Consider the following 19,984-nt stretch of genomic DNA (forward strand, 5'->3'; position numbering starts at 1 on the left):
GATATCAGGCAGAAGTAACTTTTCCTCCACCCTCATAGTATATCTGTTTGGGGGCCTGTAAATTAAACTGACAAAAGACAGATTAGCAAGAGGAAAGACAGACTTTTTTTCATGTACATACAGAAGTGCTCACAAAAAAATGTGACTGGAGGTAGTCATTAGAATTTTGGGCTTAAATATCATCTTAATGAGGGAATAGAAGGAAAAAAGGTACTTATGGAAAAGCAAATTACTTTTAGTAAAGATAAATAGGCTCTCAAATGGGATATAGGACAAGTTTTTTGATAATGTCTGTTCAGGTGTGATGTCAACTTCTCAATTCTCTCCAAAGAAAAAGAGTCAATCTTTCCTGGTCACAAAGCTTTTGGGGAAGGGATTTATAACACCTGAGCTCTTTTAAGAGGCTCTGCTGTTTCGTTTTTATTCTTTGTTTTTGTTTTTAACACAGGGCCTCACTATGTAGTTATGCATATTTCAGGCTGGTCTTGAACTTGTGATGTAGGCCAGGCTGGTTTCAAACTTATAATCCCCCTGCCTCAGGCACTTAAGTATACAGAGGCTACAGGCATACACCACATGGCCAGCAAGATATTCTGCTTTTAGGCAGATGAAGGAGTCAAGGAAAAACTGCCTCTTCTCAAATACTTTCAGGTCAAAGTAATTTAAACATCACAGTGGTATTTTGGAACCCTTCATTGTATTAAAAAAAAACTTTATTTATAAAACATATTGGGATATTATTTGTTACATCTGTTCTAGAGATACATAGTGAAATATTTATAAATGAAATAAGATGATGTATGAGATCTATTTCAAAATAACCAACTAGGAGGAGGGGGAGCGGGCAGGTGTTTAAGTAAAACAAGATTGTCCATGAATGGATAACTACTGATGAGTACATCAGGGCTTATTAAACCTCTCTATTTTTTAATGTTTGTAATTTTATATAACAAAATGTAAGAGAAATTAAAACAAAAGCAAAGTAAAACACAATAATCCCTAATATTTTGAATCAACTGTACCACTGAATATATTATATTCCAGACACTATGCTAATCACTTTACACATATTAACTCATTTAATCTTCACAACAACCCTAAGATTAATTATTCTTATATTATTGTTATTATGCCATTTTACAGCTAAGAAATTGGGGGATAATGAGGTTACAGAACTCATAAAGGGCAGAACCAATATCTAAAATAATGTAAGCTGGTTCTGGAATCTATTCTCCTAAAGTACTACACAAATTAGTTATTAGATATAAAATGTTTTTGGATTTGCAGAATTCTGTGTCCTCTTCTAACGATATTTCTTTTCTAGTTAATATGCTGCTCCAGTAATATCTTGTCTGGGGGATTACCTCCTGGATCTTTGCACTTTACATTATTATTCATTCATTTTTCTGAGCCTCAATATGATAATCCATCTTAGTTATTAAAATAGTCTCATTCCTTCTGTATCTGAATGCATTTTTTATCAAACTCCTCCCTCTTGCTTCAACCACAACATAATTTTTTAAAAAATCTTCTTGAGAAGAAAAAAGACAATGGCCTATATAAAACATGAGGTTTTGAGTCTTGTTAATCTCACATATATAACAGAAACCAGGCAGGCATAATTAGGTCATGATCCAGTGTTTTCAGCTATCCTTGTGCACAAAGGATTTCACATCAACATTATTAGCATAATCTTTAAACAGACATCAAAAAACAAAACCACAACTCAGAAGGAATCTGGAGAGGTCATCTAATCCTCCCCCACAGATAGAAAGGGGTGGGTCTGAACCAGCCAAGAAAGGCAGCTTTTTCATCTTTCACCTCTTTAGAAGAAATTTCATAAGCTTCTTTGCTAATGTTTCAATGCTCAGACTGCTTACTTTAGGGGAAATTTTTGGAAGACTAGATATGCCATTTTTATCTTGACAAAGCTTTTCTCCTCATAGTAACTCCCAAGGACAACAGTAATACAATCATAGCATTATAATAAACTGTTATCGATATATAAAAATAATGAGAAAATAAAAAACCAATACAGTTTTCTGGACTTAGTAGCCAAGTTCCTAAACAATTCATTAATATGGAAGAGACCACAATCTGCTTAAAACAGTCATCGGTATAGAGGCCTACACTTAGTGTATAAATTACTCGTAGAGTCTTGAAACCATTTTCGGAAAGGTAGTGTTTTCAACTGCATTAACAATTGAGAAAACTGAGGCTCAGTGATAGTAACTTAGATCTAGGCTTACTGAGTCCAAATTCCCCATCTATCCTACCATACTACTCTGGATAGCAAGGAGATCATATAGCAGGTTATTCACCACCAGACCATCTTCAACAAAATTAAGTAATGAAATGATAAAGGAAGTTCTACATCTGTTCGCTGAAGTTACACCAGAACAGAAGGGCCACATGCATTTTAGTTCACTATGAGGCTATAAAATGTTATTAGCCAGTGGTGGGGGGTGTCAACAAAGGGCTGACATATCTTCTGTACAACCTTAATTTTTTTAATGAATATATATCATATGTTATCTATATTTTGTTGTTGCCTTTTCTTTTGGCAGTGCTGGGGATTGAACCCAGGGCCTCGCACATGCTAGGTAAGCACTGTACCACTGAGCTATATCCACAGTCCACCATCTATGTTATCTATGGCATAAATATATATTTTATACATTTACAAATAAATATACAGATATGTACGCAATCATATATATATATATATATATATATATATAAAATATTTATGGTATTTGGTTTGAAGCCATCCTTGCCAATTTAGCGAGTCCTTGTCTCAAAATTTAAGAAAGATCTGAGGATATAACTCAGTGGTAGAGTGCTTACCTAGCATCACTGGGGCAGGCCCTAGGTGCAGTTCCTCATAAAGAGAGAGAGAGAGACAGACAGACAGAGACACGAGAGGAAAAGGTACTTGAAATAATGCCATAATGACCAGCACATAAACACTAGCTGTTGTTTTTATTATTGTTGCAGTACTGAAATTCAGCTAATTTAATTTGCAGAATTTCTGGACACTGCATAGATGCAGACAAACTAGCTAACTAAACATTTCAGAGAATGTGCTTCCTTGCAGGTAGAACCAGAGCTGCCAAACTAAAACCCACTGGCCAAATGTGGCCCCCTGCTGGCCAATTCCTGCCACACTCATTTATTTACATATTTTCTATGGCTGCTTTTGCACTACAAGGGCAGAGCTGAGAAGTTACAAATGAGACCATATGGATCACCAAGCCAAATATATTTACTATCTAACCCTTTACAGAAAACAATTGACTGAATCCTGAGCTAGAGCCATTTTTGTTCAAGATAACATATTTATGAAGTGTGATTATAAACTATGGCAAATGTTTAAATAAAAAATTAAGAAATGTATATTACAGCAAAAGACACAGTGGCATTAATTTCCTCAAAATAGTCCCCTCGTTTCACACACACTTATTGCATCATTCTTGCTACTTTCTGAAGCAGTTCTAGAAGTCCTCTTTCATAAGTGTGGAGGAGATACGATAAAAAATACAGTGCATGTTGCTGCTGAGTGCCATCCAACAGAAAGGCAGGCTTGTAAAAACATTATGGTATGTCCTCATCCACCTTATTCACCACGTCTAACACCATGCAACTTCAATATGACCACAGAAAGAAAAATTTTGAATTGACTCCAGACATCAAGATAGCCATGTCAGTGCACACACAAAAGAGGGCTTCCAGAACTGCTTCAGAAAGTGGCAACAACAATGGGATAAGTGTGTTCAAAGCAAAGGGGAATATTTTGAGGCAGATTAATCCCAATATGTCTTTTATTATAAGAAAAATTTAAACATTTACTATCTAGCCAGATGTGGTACCAAACTTCTGTAATCCCAGTATCCAGGAGGCTGAGGTAGGAAGATTACCATGAGTTTGAGGGCAGCCTAGGCTACACAGTGAGTTCAAGCCCAGCATGAACTACTCAGTGAGATCCTACCTCCAAATAAACAAACATCTTTTGATCACACCACATAGTCTCTTTATAATTCAAGTTAGGTCAACAGTGTGAAACAATTCCAAAGAAATTGCCATGATACCAATCATCTTTCCCTTATTGCTCCCAAAGATCAAAGCTGAATTCCAAATAACTAGACTCCGGTATGCACTAATTGTGGCTAGGGTTTATCTTCTCGACAGTAACAACTCTCTTGGTTTTTTAATAACACGAATATACTGTTCTTCTTTGAGGTCCTAGAGATATTTCCCATTATTGTTGGAACAAATTTTTTGTTTGTATTGGAATGTATGCTTGAGTATGTATAGGCATATATGCACACGTGTGTGCCATACATTTTGCTTTGTTCAGGAATACTGTTTTTGTTCATGAGGTCAATACGTTCTTTCCCCCCAAGAAGAGGAATATTCTTACAAGGAAATTAAAAGTGCAAAAGATAAATGTAAAAAGAATAGATCATTTTTAATAGTACAAGATAGGAAGAAACAAAACAGGGCTCTAAGATGGAGAGGGAGAGGGATTAGCTACCTTAGACTGGGTAACTAGAGCCCTCTGTGATTGAGAACTGTGTACTGAAACCTGAATCAAAAGAGGAAGCCAGTGTTCACATAAATTTAAAAATAAAACTGATTCAGGCCAAGAGAGAGTAAATGCAAAGGTAGAGATGAGTATGTTGCATTTGAGGAACAGAAAGAATACCAGCATGTCTTGCATGCAAACTGTGAGATGTAAGATTAAGAGGGAGGTCATGTGCAGCCAGGGACTGTGCAGTTCATGGTCAGGGTTCAAGTTTCATCCTAAGTCAAATGGGGAGCCATTAGAAGGTTTTTCTGAGGGAAAATGGCATGATCTAATTTATATCATGAAAAGATCAATTTTCAGCTATGATAAGATGGAAGGTGTTTTAGAAAGCAGTGGGTAATGGAAACAGAAAGATCAAAAAGTTTGTCATTGAGCTGGGGATTTAGCTCAGTGGTTCCGCTGCCTGCCTCGCAAGCGCAAGGGCCCGAGTTTGATCCCCACTACCAAAAGAAAAAAAAACAGTTTATCATTGCAATCCAGAAAAGAGATGATAATTTTGGTGGAAATGAAGGGAATATTTTGTTAAGTATGATCAGCTGCAGGATTAGGAAAAGGAAAGAAGGGAAGGAATCAGGAATGACTCATCATTCTTGTGGTATGAGCTAGGTTAGATAAAAAGGATGGTAAGCCAGGGCTGGGGATTTAGCTCAGTGGTTTCCCTGCCTGCTGCACAAGTGCAAGGACCTGAGTTCAATCCCTGGTACCAAAAAAAAAAAAAAAAAAAAAAAAAGAAAGGATGGTAAGCCAATCACTAGGTAATTGGCAAAACAATTTATTAAAATTCATTCATTTGTTCATTCAGCAAATGTTTATTGAGACTTTGTTCCAGGCAAAGTTTTATGAAGCAGGGATAATAGTGAAGGAAGCAAAAAAAAAAATTCCCTATTCTGATGAAATTTATATTTTAAGAAAAACAGACACTAGAGAAGAAGAAGGGGAATTTAGGGAAGAAAGAGGTCATTTATTACTAGAGCCCACTGATTTTACCTTCTAAATAGTTCTTTCAGTTCAAGTTGAAAAATGGATGGCAACTACATTAAAGAAACATTAGAGACAGGTGTGGTGGCACAAATCTCCCAGTACTCAGGAGGCTGAGGCAGGGAGGATTGCTGAGAGTTTGAGGCCAGCCTGAACTACATAGCAAGACCCTAGAAAGAAAGGAAGAAAGGGAGAAAGGGAGGGAAGAAGGGAGGGAGGAAGGGAGGAAGGAAGGGAGGAAAGAAAGAAATTAATTCAGGGGTGGACCAAAAAGACACTGCTGAGGTAAAATATCCCCAATAGGCAAAGCTGTATCTTGACAGTCACTCTGAACAGCAGAAATGACCCGAGGTATATTTTTACATAAAAAAGAGGTATATTTTTTATATAAAAATTACTGGGTAGTGGCCAAAGGCTTGGATTTTGGTTAGGAGTGTAAAAGAACAAGGATAGGTAGAGAAGAGGAATATTTCAAGTAAAGGAATGTGAATGACAGTTTATGAAGGGTAAAGACTGCTGTACCCACCAGAAAGCACATCTATTACAGTAGAGGAAGTGAATAACCAAGTAATTCTGCCAACTGACATTAGCCAGCCTTTGCCATTGGTCATCTCAAAACTTGCAACAAAAGGAAGCTGGCAAAGAAAAATGGTAGAGATAGAAGCCACATGAAAGAGACAGCTAAATGGAAGAGATGGAAGCTCCTACTTACAAGATGCATCTAGCTACTGCTGCCTGTGAACGTCTGTCTAGCTCAAATGAAAGTACTGTGGTTGATCCTCATGTGTATGGTTACCTATTTCACATATGGGTTGTCCTTCCCTGACCACAGAACCTCAGCCACAACCACTATCTGCAGGCTTATGGAATAACTGATCCACAAGCATGGAATCCTTTAAAACGTAGCATCAGAGAATGAGGGTGTGATGTACAAAACAGAAAATACCTCCTGGAAGTAGGCCTAGGACCATGGGATCCATGGGTTGAATCTCATGTATCACACTATCCAGAAGCAGCCAGCCCCAAAGAAACTAGAACCACCTTCTAAAGGTATACAAGAATCACCAGCACAGAGGCAGCATTCTGAATGGACATAGTGCCATCTGCAGGATGCAGCAGATGTTTAAAAACCAAAGACTTCTATACTCTAAGTCTCTAGTAAGAAGATCACATGAGTTCAAAATCTAAGAGTGTTGGAAAACAGAAGCGGCCCCATTTACCATCAGTTCTAATGAGCCAATCACAATAAGGAATTTTGTTTCTCATCTTTGCAACTCTGGGATCTGCACTGTCAGATGTCCTGGTCTTGCAAAGGGTACACATTCCTTCTGAAAAGGATATAGGAGTAAAGGTTTAGGCCACATAATCAGTGAAGCCACCAGACCTGCCAAGATGATAAATGAGGATGAGAATGAATAGCAGATTTGGAAAAGGATAAATAATCAGCTGTAGACCTTAGACTAACTGCACCATCATGGGTTATTTACCCTACCAAATTCTGTCTTCTAAAAATTGTTCCAGCCGGGGATTTAGCTCAGTGGTTTCGCCGCCTGCTGTGCAAGCGCAAGGACCCGAGTTCGATCCCCGGTACCAAAAAAATAAAAATAAATAAATAAAATAAAAATTGTTCCTTAGACAGACCAACAGGAACCACAAAGAAGCTGTCCCCCATACCAAGCCCACTTGGTTAGATTTCTCTCTGTGGTGCAAGGGGGTAGATTATAATGGTAATGAAAAATGACCAGATCTCCTGGTGGGCCCTGGCAGCTCCCAGCCAGTCGCCAATCACAGTGAGGGTAGTAATGCAGGTCCATCCCTGACAGATGAAAAACTCCTTTAATGAGAGCTTTTCAATCATGACCTTCCCAGACCCTGCCCAGAGCTTTCACAGGATGGCACTTCAGTCTGAAACCTTGTGTACCCAATTCTCTTTTATTCTCGTGCCTCTCTCCCTCATGCCTTCAGGCTTTTATCAGTCTCTCATCCTTTATCCCACACGAGTGTTTCCCCAATACACTTCTTGTACAGGAAATGGTTTTGGTATCTGTTTCTCAGAGAATCTGAACTAATGTAAGCACTAACAATTATTTTTATTAAATTCTTTTTCTTCTTTAACTGTAAAGATGTAAGGTATGAGATACTTGAATCTAAAATTAGTCCTGGTGGTGCCAGGACATAGGAAATTTTCAAATTTCTAGCAGTGTGTCTAGTTATCTCAATAATTTACATAAATGGGTGTCCTTTGTTATATACTCTCAAATTTTCTATTTTCAGGGGAAAGATTACTTGCTTTAAAAGCTATCTCAGTTCTACAGTTTAATTCTTATCTTTGTTCTGTTCAAAAGGCAATACATAGTCAATTAAAAAATAATAGTGGGATAAAGTCAAAAATTTAAAAATTAGCAAAGTAGGGATTAGGAACAGAGTAAAAGTCAAGGGTATCTAAGTTGACTAAAGAGTAAAAATGATCAAGAATACAAGGAATGAATTACTGGTAATACCATGGATAAACCTCAAGAACATGAAAGAAGCTACAACTCCATTTACGTGAAATTTTAGAAAAAACAAATCTCACCTAGTCTCAGAAAGCTCTGCAGTGATAATCTAAGGGTCCAGAGGGGATTGATGGCAAAGGGTAACAATGGAATTTTGAGGGTGATGAAATGTTCTCGAGTTTGACAAAAGTGGTAGTTACACATATGTACATGTTTATCAAAATTCACTGAACTCCACTGAAAATGGATGTATTTATTGAATTTAAACAATGCTTTGATAAGGCTGATTTTTTAAAACACAATTTTCAACTTTGGAAGAAACTTGAGACAAGATATTCTGCTTCATCCAGATCAGCACCTTTTTAAACTCAGATTTTGCAATATCCTTCTGACTGTATTTCCTTAAGAGAATTAAGCTTCCCTCCAATCTGTCCTTCACTCTGGAACCAGTTATATTTCCTAAAAGAAAATGTAAAGTATGTCACACTAACAACTCTCATTCTTCACATTTATCAGTTAGAATTTAATTAGAAAAAAACAATCACTGTGATATAGAAATCTACAGATATTTGTTATAGGGATTAGATATTTTGAGAACTGGCTATACAGTTTTTGTAATGCTGTTATGTTCAACTATCTTCTGATGCTGGAGTTTGAAGTCCACAAGGCTGAGTGTTAGAAAGACAAAAGTAAGGTTCCCTGCTGGGCAGGGGATTTAGCTCAGCAGTGCCCGCCTGCCTGGCAAGCGCAAGGTCCTGAATTCAATTCCCAGTACTGGGGAAAAAAAAAAGTAAAGTTTCCTGTAAACATAAACACAAGAACAACCAAAACCTGTCACTTTTCGCTTCTTCTGACATTTGTGGTATAGGAGAGAAGCTAGAGTCCTTTATTATGATGGAGCTAAACACATGCCAGTTCAGGAATCAGGGAAGCTAAAGGAGGAGCCAGGGGAAGTAGATAAGCAATATGTATCAGCTACAAAATAGCAGTTGCTTCACTTCCATCCTCCAACCTCCCATAAGAAACCTCTTAAGGTCAACCCTAAGCAAAAACAAAAGTAGTGCGAATGCTGAGAAATGTAGTTCCACCTAGACAAATTGAAACCTTACAAAGCTATCACACCATCTCCAACCTCAAATGGCCTCCCATTACCTTATTGCCTTAGCAAAGCTGACTTCCCCCAGATTTTCTGACATTATTGCCTAATCCTGAGTATAGTTATGTTTAGGATAAATGTTCTAACTTCTAGACTTTCTCACAGTGAATTCCCACTGGCTAGAGTATCTTTCCTTTCCCATCTTTTCCCTTAATCTGAGACCAATCTGTACACACATACATACACATCTTCCTTCAGAAAATCTTCCCTGAAATTTTCTCTTTATCACTGGTGACCAGTACAAAGCCAGGTCTATGCTAGCACGCAGTAAGTTTCAGTTGAACCACTAAATATTAGTGGGAATTAAAGCTGATTACATAGCTATGTGTCTTAATTACTTTCTCATCGCTGGGGCACGATGGCCAACACCTACAAATTAAAGGAGGAAAGGCTTACAGTTTGTAGAGGTTTCAGGCCACAACTGGCTGGCTCCAAGGCAGGGTCGCATATCAGAGGAAACTTGCTTATGGCATGGTAGGCAGGAAGCAGAGGGCTCAAGAAAGGAAGGAAAGAGACCCTTCAGGCCATACCCCAGGCCATCCACCTCTTCCAACCAGGCTTCAGCTCCCAAATCACATTTAGCTATTCATCAGTGGCTACAGATAAGCATCATGGTCCCATGGTCCAGTCACCTCCCAAAAGTCCCACCTATGAAAGCATGAGGCCCTTGTGGGACATCCAGACATAAACCCTAAAACTATGTGAACACATGGCTGGGACATATAAAGGATAAAATGCTATAAGGTCAATGGATAGCCAATACATATGGCCTACGAAGATGTGAAAAATCCTATTCATTAGTGCCAGAATACACACATCTCATTTACCCTTTTTCACTCTATCCTATTGATAAACTTCTATTACAACAAAAACTTTGTCTTAGTTTGAGTCACTCGAAAAGCAGAGCCTGAGAAAAGGTTTGTTTGGGAAAAGGATTAAAAATCAGGAAAGAGGAGCTGGGCATGGTGACACATGCCTGTAATTCTAGCACTCAGGAGGCTGAGGCAGGAGGATCACAACCAGTTCAAGGCCAGCCTGAACTACATACCAAGATACTGTCTCAAAACAAAACAAAAAACAGGAAAGAGGAACAGGGAAGAAAAAAAGCCAGTAAGGGGGATATTACTGAGTTGGTTAATGCCGTGGGCAACTGAAGCTCCAGCTTACTGGCAACCCTTACGGTAGCTCTTCCTCTAAAGGGAGGCTGAGGCTCTTACTTACCAGCTGTCATGTTCACTGGCTGAGTGCCGCCTCTGGTGAGCCCCTGGCCCTCCCCGCCCCAGCATTTCCAGCCTTCTGGGAATGAACCAGATCATTTAGCTTTGAGAAATCCTCAAGGCAGAAAAGTAGAAGGTCCACCAGCACTCGTGGTGAAAAACCTGGAGGAACAAAGGATACCACCATAACTGCAAAGAGCTAGGCTGAACAGATATGGCCTGAGTCACTAACAATTTCTATTTCAAAAATCTTTATCTCTGTTAATCACTTGATGCCAGGATAAATGCCAATTCATTTTTACTTCCTTCTTTCAGAGAACCAATAGCTTGGGGGGTTAGGGAAATTTCATTAATTTACTGAATTACAGAACAGGTAATACAAAGAAAACAGGATGAAATAGGTTAAAGGGAAAACAGATCATTTCAGGCTGACAGTTATACTCAAAGAATGCTGATTGATGATGAAAACGTGCAATTATATATTCCTTCCTATATACTGAATAATCTGAATAATGTACCTAGAATTGTACCATTTAGCAACCCTGCCTAGCAAGAGGAGCTGCTCTCTAAATATCTGTAAAATGGATAGAAGTACATGAAATATCATAGAAGTTGTCTGATCTAGAATATTAGGAAAACAGATCAGCTGTCCTTAAGGGTGGGTTATTTTGTCTTCCAACAATATCTGGAGATACTTCTGGTTGTCACGATTAAGGAAGGAGTTGTTACTGGAATCTAGTAGGAAGAGACCAAGATGCTGTTAAACATCCTACAATTCACAAGACAGCCTTCTTTTACTCAACAATGAATTAATCCTATACCAATACCAATAGTGCCAAGGTTGAGAAACCTTAACATAGATAAAAGATATTTCAGTATTACATTTATAGATGTAATTTCTATATTTACATTTAAAAGCCAATGTTTAATTACACATGATTTGTCTACATGCCAGCAATACAAAGTGTTGCATTTGTACCACCAAAACCAAAGGAATTGGTGAGTCCAATACACCTTTTATCAGTTTTCCAGTCTTGTGCCTTTAGTGGAACATAATTGAGATCAAATTCTGGTTCTGTACAATCCAAGTTTAAAGTAGGTGGCAGTTTTCGATGGTAACAAGCTAGTGTGGTAAAAGCGGCCTCAACCACACCTGCAGCACCCAGCAGATGTCCTGTGGCTCCCTTTGTTGAGGAAACTGCAAGGGCATACGCATGGTCTTTGAAGAGATGTTTGATAGCTTTGTTTTCAGCAGCATCTCCCAGTGGTGTAGAAGTAGCATGTGCGTTGACATAAGAAATCTCTTCAGGTTGTACACCTGCATCTTTTATAGCAGCAGCCATACATCTAACAAGAAAAGAAATTTAATTTATCAGAACTAAGTATAGTTTTAACAGATTCTTTACCTGAATGGCTTGTGCAAAAGAAATATAGGTATCTGAGCTCAATGAATGAATCCCATCTTGGATTACCATGTGTGTTAAATGCGGTCTACATGGGAATGATGAGTCCCTTGGACTGATTCATCACCATAAACTGAACACACTAAAGACTGTATAATATAATAAAATATAATTCCATTTATTTGAATTGGCATATTTTTTTCCTTGGGAAAAAAATCATGTTGACTTGAGACTAGAATAACTTCCTTCTAGGAATTTTTTATGAGCAGAGGCAAGCTGGAGATTTAAAATATGGGGAAAGATATGAAACTATAGTCTAAGTTTCCTCTCATGTTTAAATGCAAAACTTGACATTATTTCCCAGTAATCTATTACTTCAGTACTTCAAATGCCTTTCAAAATCCTTTTATGCTAGAAGAATTGTAAATAAACACAGAAGCCAAACAACAAACAAATCTAAAGATAAAAATTATCTAGAGTAACTTTTAAAAATGTGGATGTTGGGCCTGGGATTTAGCTCAGTGGTTTTGCTGCCTGCTGCGCAAGTGCAAGGACCAGAGTTTGATCCCTAGTACCAAAAAAACCAAAACCAAAAGCAAAACCAAAAAAAATGTGGATGTCATGTGGGGGTAGTGGTGGACACCTATAATCCCAGCACTTGGGAGGCTGAAGCAGGAGGATCACTATGAGCTGGAGGCCAGCCTAGGTTATGTAAGCGTGTTCAAGGCCAGCCTGTCCTACACAGACCCCATCTCAAAAAAAAAAAAAAAATCTGGATGTATCTTTTTCGTAGTTGATCTCTAGGCTGCATATATTTATTAACAGACAGCTCTCTGTGTAATTTTTATTGTGCTGAAAGGTTTCCCCTAAAGATAACTATTTCTGCATCTAGCTAGTTACTATGCTTAACATGTCCAGCACCAGTAAGTACTTCCTAAAACTCAAAAGTATAATTTAGAGCTCAGTAAACTATGGTTCTGTAGAGATGTCTGCTTTTGTAAAAACTGTATTTTTACAGGAACACAGGCACACCTATTCATTTATGTACTATTGTCTATGACTGCTTTCATAGTACAAGTGCAAAGTTCAGTAGTTTCAACAGAGATCATGTGGCCTACAAAGACAAAAATACCTGCCGTTTGTCCCTGTACAGAAAAGGTTTGCTAACTCCTGGTTAATTTAACTGAGTAAAGCTAACCCATTAAGAACTTATTTTAAGGATTTTTTTTAACCTCAACTTATTATTTATCTCTTCTACAAAAGTTAAGTCACTTTTTAAAGTGTAGCCTTTAGACCAGTAATATCATTATTACCTAAGATCTTGTTAGAAATGTAGAATCTCAAGAACTACCCTAGACCCACAGTCAGAATCAGCATTTCAGTAAGATCCCTCAGTGATTAAAGTTTGAGAAGGCTGATTTGAAAACAACAGAACCTTACTGGAATGGAGCACAGACCAGACACATATAGAAGGGTTGACTTTACTCTCTAAGTCTGATGAAGCGAAGAAAGCAGAAAGGTGAGAGGATATACACTGATAGTTATTAAGCACAAACGGAGGCCTGGAAAAGCAGCAAAGACATACAGTTCCCGTCACAACTTTACTAGCCTTAACTAAAATATAATTTCTGTAAAGTTGTTCAAATATTTCAAGCAAAAAATTAAAAAACAATTTGGTTAATTTAAAATGGAAAAACAATAGATACTGTATAACAAGACTAGACATTACAATTTTTTCTAATTTGAAACTGCGACAGATTTGTATGAAAAAATATTTTCAACAAAACAACCAGTCTTTACCTTAAGGCACCTTGTCCTTCAGGATCAGGGGCAGTGATGTGACCAGCATCACCTGAGAGTCCATAGCCCAAAACTTCTGCATAGATCCGGGCCCTTCTTTGAATAGCATGTTCATATTCTTCCAGCACCAGCACAGCTGCACCTTCTCCCATTACAAAACCATCTCTCTTTGGATGAAATGGTCGACATGCCACCTTAGGATCTGAGTTTGTGCTCAGAGCTCGGGCTCTGGAAAACCCGGCAAGAGATAAAGGACTAATACAAGAATCTGTACCTCCAGCCACCATTACATTAGCATCACCATGGGCTATAAATCTGAAAGAGTCTCCCACAGCATGAGCTCCTGTGGTACAGGCCGTGGATACTGCATGATTAGGGCCCTTGAATTTATAGCGAATACTGACCTGGCCTGCTGCCATATTAATCAGAATCTTAGGGACAAAAAATGGACTGACTTTATTGTACCCTTTTGTCTGAAACATCAAAGCAGTTTCAGAAACAATTTCAAGGGGAACCATTCCCATCCCTATTGCAACACCAGTAGTCACTTGATCAGCTTCTGACTGAGGATGCCAGTCAGAATCTTTCAAGGCTAATTCTGCTGCCCCAATGGCCATGATGGTGGGAGAAGACATGGACTTGACATCTGATTTGGACACAAAGTTTTGTTCATTAAACTGACCTTCATCAAAACCTCTTGGCACATAAGCAGCAACACTGCAAGGGATATTTTTATACTCTTCACCAACCAGTGAAACAATTCCACTTTGTCCTTGGAGAAGATGATCCCATACTAGCTGAGTTCCAACACCAAGAGGAGTCACTAAACCAATTCCTGTAATGACAACCCGCCTATGCAATCTGGGTGTCGGCACTGTTCCAAAAAACCTCCTTTTATTTCTTATTAACCGCTGGCACAATCTTGAATGTGGAAGATGAGTGCTTGCAACTTTTAGGAAATTTCCTAAGCAGTTTGACCACATGGCTGAGATTTCAGATGATCAGAAACAGATTCCTGCAACAAACCACAAAATAGCCAGGAACTATTCATTGTTTAAATAGCTTAAGAGTCTAACAGCACTCTAGATGTTCTTTTAGGTGCTTGATGTGAGCTAACAAGCACAAAAAACATAACATCATTTTAATTTATACTTCATTATCAAACCACCTTTCAGACCATAGCCACCCTGATATCAGAAGACAAAGAAGTGAATTGATGATTCACTTGATTTACTAAAGCAATTATAAGATGAAAAATATCATGGCACTCCTAATGTGATACGAACTGCAAAAAGCATCTTTTTAAAGGATACTTAGGATTTATTTTAAGTACTATTTCTGGTGTCTGCGGCACAGAAATCACCTTTCAGGGCCTATTTGCTGAGGTGGATAAGTGGGCTTTATTCATCCTCAATACCTAGGGATATCCCAGCCTTTTCGGAAGTACCAAAGCCCGGGATTAAGCGTCTGGAGATGTGGGCGGAGAACTGACTGTGACTAAACTTGTAACTGGAGGAAGGGGAAGTTTGCATCCCTCTAAACTTCTCCAATCGAATCACCTGTGCAAGGAGAGGTTAAGACGAGCTGATCACTCCAGCACTATCACAAACCCAGGCGCGGGAGTAAAGGGGTGTAGCTGTTCTCAACCACCCTCCCCCCTACACACACACGCGCGCGCCGCGCGAAGAAAACCAGGCAAGACGAAATCAAGCCCTGAGTACTCCGACTTTCCTCTCGAAACCTAACCCTGACCCAATCTGAGGGTGGAGAGACATAAATAGAACTGTAAGAAGCCGATACCTGTAACAGGGCTTACGCCGACCAAGCCACTAGTCCCCAGCGTTGAAGCCAGAGTGCGCACGCGCGCGCACACACGTACTTACGCACGCAGCCGTCACATAGGAGCGCGCTTCAGCCTGTTGACTTTGCGCAGCGTCGCCTTGTCTTGAGGTCGGTCATCTGAAGTCTGCCTGGGTCCTCTCAGGTTTCTTAGAGATGCTCTTCAGTACTGTCCTTCAGTGACTCGCAGGTAGTCAAAGACCTGCGCATAACGCGATAAGATAGTATTTGCGCCCAGCACAAAGGAACTTTTTCAGGGGAGGCACTGGTAATACCTAAATATTCCCATGTTGGCAGAGAAGGGACGCCATCATATTCCACTGAAATCCTAGGAAAGGAAATGACTGTAATCTAAAAAGCTACTACTGAGCTTCTCCATGCTATTTCTAATAGTGAGAAATGCCAAACGTCAGGACATGGGTTGTATAATTTGCACTACATCCAAACACCAGGGAGCCATTTAAAATAATTCTACAGGTGAGAACTTATTTATGTGCAGAGATACTGAGTCCTAGGCGATAAAAGTTACAAAATAGTACACAGCATATTCACTTTTAAAAAATAATTTTAAAGATCTACAAGTACGATGAGTATGTTGTTCCCCAGCATACCTTTGCTTACCTAAGTTTTGCTACCTTTTCTACAGTAATCAAACAATACTTTTGTAATAATAGCTTTTTATTCTGAAAAATTGTCCACAATACCATATCCAACGTCTGATAGAAGGGAAACAAAATTAAAGAATGGAGACATTTCTAAACGTCTGAAATTATCATTTATTTGCTTAGAGCTGGCTATGTTTCTTTAAAGGGAAAATGTTAACATGAAAATATAAAAAGTCATCAGATGGTATTTATTGGCCATTCGTTGTTCATCTATGTCTCAGGTGGTTGACTAAAATATGCACCTGAACTTTCTAGTTAAATTTATGTTTCTTCCAAGCTGATAACCTCTTGAAGCCATTGTTACCAAGTAGATTACTTGTCCTTTCCAGCCTCTGGAAAAGAATTTGGGTCGAGATTAGCCTTTTCTGGTTAGTCATATATTTAAATGAAATTGGAAATTTATTTTGTCTAAAATACTGTGGGGAAGCCCAGTGTGATGTTCAGTCATCCTTGATCCTGGGCCTATCCAATTACCTCTCAGTACTTACTGTGTTGTCTTCATTCCATGAAAATAGAATTATCTTAATGAAAATTTAAATAAACACGTTAAATATCGTGATGGGTGAGAAGTGCCCAAACTTGCCCTTTTTTCATTGTTATACAATACTTTTAAATTACAGTGTGAAAAGACCTCTAAAATCTTCTTTGAAGATAAACTGATATGAAACATACAGTTTTAATGTCTGATTTGGGTTGGAGTTTTTTTTTCTTTTTTGTAATCTTGGACAAGGAGCAACTGATCATTTAAAATCTTACAAAAAAGGGGGATAAAGATAAAATAAAATTTATTTTTAAAAATCTTACAGAAAAGTAAAAGTCCATCTTTATTTCTACCTCTGATCATTTTTACTTTCCTCTGGAAGGGATGAGAACTTTTTATAATTCTTATAGCTGTATATGATTTAGTACTATATTTCTTGCTATAATGCCACGGTGTTTTCTTCAACTAAAATCTTCAAACTGGCTCCACTTATTATAAACATAAGACTTCTTAGGCTTAAATTCTTTATACTCTTAGTCACAACTATGGCTTCCATTTTCTATTAAATAAGCTTTCTACCATCAAACTGACACCCTTCTCCTGCTGTGGTGCGGCAGGATCAAACCCAGGGCCCCGGGTCTGGTAGGAAAACATTATATATCTGAGCTACAAACCCCAGCCCACTAGTGATCTCTTGATCCACCCTAGTTTTTCCTCATTCTAAACCTATGCTCATATTTTCAACAGACATTCATATTTCTTCTATCTTGTGCTAGAAGATGGAACACAAAAACGAATAGGGTTATGATTTGTTTTCAAGATGTTCATAGTCCAGTAGGAGACAGCCATGGAAACAAGTATGTGTGAACTACTGAAACAGATGCTATGATAGAATATAATAGATTTACTATAATACAAAAGGTACAGTGAGGTTAATGCTACCTTTTAAGTAAGGCAAGGGTTCAAAGAAGTGATCCTTGAACTTCATCTTAGAAATAAGTGGATATTTGTCTAGTAAATCAGGAGGGAAAGGGCATCCTGTCAGGAAGACTAGAACAAAGGCCTAAAGGGATAAAGTATCAGGGTATCTTCCACAAACTACAGAGTTGTTGCATATGATCAATGTCAAAATTGAGGTGTGGGACAAAGCAACATTAGAGTAAGATCACAAAGAGACCCAGATCACAATGCTTTGGGTGACACATTGAGGCCTTTTTATTTTCTTATAGGTTAAAGATCATATGCCAGCAGCCCTGGTCTAATTTGGAATGAAACAATTTTTTCCAGACAAGGTCTCACTGTGTAGCCCAGGCTGACCTCCAACTCATGGTGATCCTCTTGCATCAGCCTCCCGAATGCTGGGATTATAGTTGAGTGCCTCCACGCCCAGCTCTGGAACATTATTTAATCTAATTTCCCCTAGGAAAGTTACGGTAAAATCTTTCTTTTCCTTCACCAGAATCTCCCTTACTCCCATTTTTCTTGAACAAAACCATTTCATATATTTGTTACCTATTTGGCTCCCCAAATCACTTGGCAAGGGGCCAAACCTGGTAGGTAGCCCACACCTGTAATCCCAGCACTCAGTAGGCCAAAGCAGGAAGATTGCCAGAGAGTTCAATGCCAACCTGGACTACATAGTAAGTTCAAGGCCAACCTGAATTACAAAGCAAGACAAAGACCAAGACGAAGACGATGACGACAACAACGAAGAAGAGAAGAAGAGGAGGAGGAGGAGGAGGAGAAGAAAATGTGGGCAAGAGAACCTATAGAAAACCTTATAGAGAAACAATATCAGATGTGGGCTTTAGGAAGATCACACTGAACAGGGTGGACTGGAAAGACAGGGAAGAGAGTTAAGGCTCAATGAAAAGGGATGAGGGTCTAAACTATGGTAATGGAAAGAAGAGAGATGCAGGAAAGGTTGAGAAGGAAATACTGCTAGGATAGTGCCTTAGTTACTTTCTCATAGCTAGACAAAATACCCCACATCTACAAGTTAAAAGTTATTTTGGCTTACAGTTTGTAGAGATTTCAGTCCATGATTGGCTGGTTCCAAGGTAGGGCAGTGTGGCATTAGGATGTGGGAGAGGAGGCTTGCTCATGGCATGCCAGGCAGGAATCAGAAGGTTCAAGGGAGGAGAGAGGGAGATAGTTCCTTCAGGCCACACCCCCAGTTAACTAACTCCTCCAGTGAGGCTTCATCTCCCAAATCCAATTTAGCTATAAATTTATAAATGGTCTGATCCACAGATAAGTAAAATGACTAAAATGACCATGATCCAATCACCTCCCAAAAGCCCCACCTATGAATGCATAAGGCTTTAGGGGGATATCTAGATATAAACCATAACAGATACTGTCTCTGATTGTGTGGAGGGTTCTCTCCCAGTTAGGAAGTCATCTTTGACTCCCTTACCTCTCAATTTAAAGATTCTGTCCAATTTCTTTCACCTCCATTAAGTCCATAAAATTTTCCTTTTAAACTAGCAGTTCTCCAATTTTACTATGCATCAAAATCACAGGAAAGAGCCAGGCACGGTGGCACACACCTATGATCACAGCATTCAGGAGTTGGAGGCAGGAGGATCACAAGTTCAAGCCCAGACTGAGCTATGTAAGTAAGACCAGCATATACCCTTACAGTGGCTACTATACATACACTTTTTTATGCATTTATCACCAAAGTTTTGTTTTTATAGTAACTTTAATCTCATCAACTAAATGGCTATCCATGTACAAGTTACTATTAGTTTCCTCTTTCCTTCTTAATTAAAAATCTCTTTGACAAAAAAAACAAAACAAAAAACCTGATCATGGTGGCATACACCTTCTAGGACTTGAGAGGCTGAGGCAGGAGTCCAAAGCCTTGGGAGTCCAAGGCCAGCTTGAGCTACAAGCCAGCCTGGACTGTAGTAAGACCCTGTCTAAAAACAATAACAACAAATTCTTATGTCATCTATCTCAGACTGCTTTGCACAAAGCAGCCACTGAATAGCTGTTTACTGACCACTTAATGCAATCACACAATAGTAAGTCATCACACACCAATTCCTAAAAGGCTTCAACCTCTCTCCTTACTGATAGCCTTTATGGAGAACATTTTTCTTCTTTTTAATGACAAAACTGATTCTGGGGAAAATTTAGTGGATTATTTCTTCTATTCCATTTAAAAATAGTGCCACTATGACACAGTTCTAATGATGGTGTATTTATTTTACTGGAATCCTGAAAGAAAAAAATGTTACATTGAAACAGGAAAAACAACAAACCCATGAAGGAAGTGCAAAGCCAATCACACTTTAGTTGTGTGAAGCAATGATGGGTATAAGGAAATTAAGGAGCTAGTGTGGTGGTACACA

General features: G+C 38.7%; 1 protein-coding gene across 6 annotated transcripts; it reads right to left on the reverse strand.

Annotated features, from left to right (window-relative positions):
* Positions 1 to 2,963: 2,963 nt before the first annotated feature.
* Oxsm (3-oxoacyl-ACP synthase, mitochondrial) lies at positions 2,964 to 16,046 on the reverse strand. Of its 6 annotated transcripts, XR_002387113.2 has the most exons (5): positions 15,438 to 16,034; positions 13,638 to 14,652; positions 10,439 to 11,781; positions 9,614 to 9,710; positions 2,964 to 8,520 (listed from the first exon to the last, which is right to left on the reverse strand). XR_002387113.2 is itself a non-coding variant. In XM_021238754.2 (3 exons), exons 2-3 carry the CDS (start codon positions 14,618 to 14,620, stop codon positions 11,379 to 11,381), a joined length of 1,386 nt encoding a protein of 461 aa, XP_021094413.2. In that variant the 5' UTR covers positions 14,621 to 14,652; positions 15,521 to 16,046; the 3' UTR covers positions 2,964 to 11,378. The 6 variants fall into 6 exon arrangements, 2 of the variants coding, with proteins under 2 accessions (XP_021094413.2, XP_021094412.2); XR_002387114.2 differs by lacking the exon at positions 9,614 to 9,710; XR_002387112.2 differs by having other exon boundaries at positions 2,964 to 9,710.
* Positions 16,047 to 19,984: the final 3,938 nt, after the last annotated feature.

This window comes from Heterocephalus glaber, unplaced genomic scaffold (assembly GCF_053883595.1).
Source record: "Heterocephalus glaber isolate CG9 unplaced genomic scaffold, H.glaber_assembly_v1.0 deba00001472, whole genome shotgun sequence".
Lineage (NCBI taxonomy): Eukaryota > Metazoa > Chordata > Mammalia > Rodentia > Bathyergidae > Heterocephalus > Heterocephalus glaber.

Excerpts from the sequence above, each read along its gene's own strand:
- Oxsm (XM_021238754.2), bottom strand. The coding sequence starts at position 14,620 with ATGTGGTCAAACTGCTTAGGAAATTTCCTAAAAGTTGCAAGCACTCAT. Across the intron at positions 11,782-13,637 it reads GAAGGACAAGGTGCCTTAAG|ATGTATGGCTGCTGCTATAA; the intron begins GTAAAGACTGGT and ends TTTTCTTGTTAG.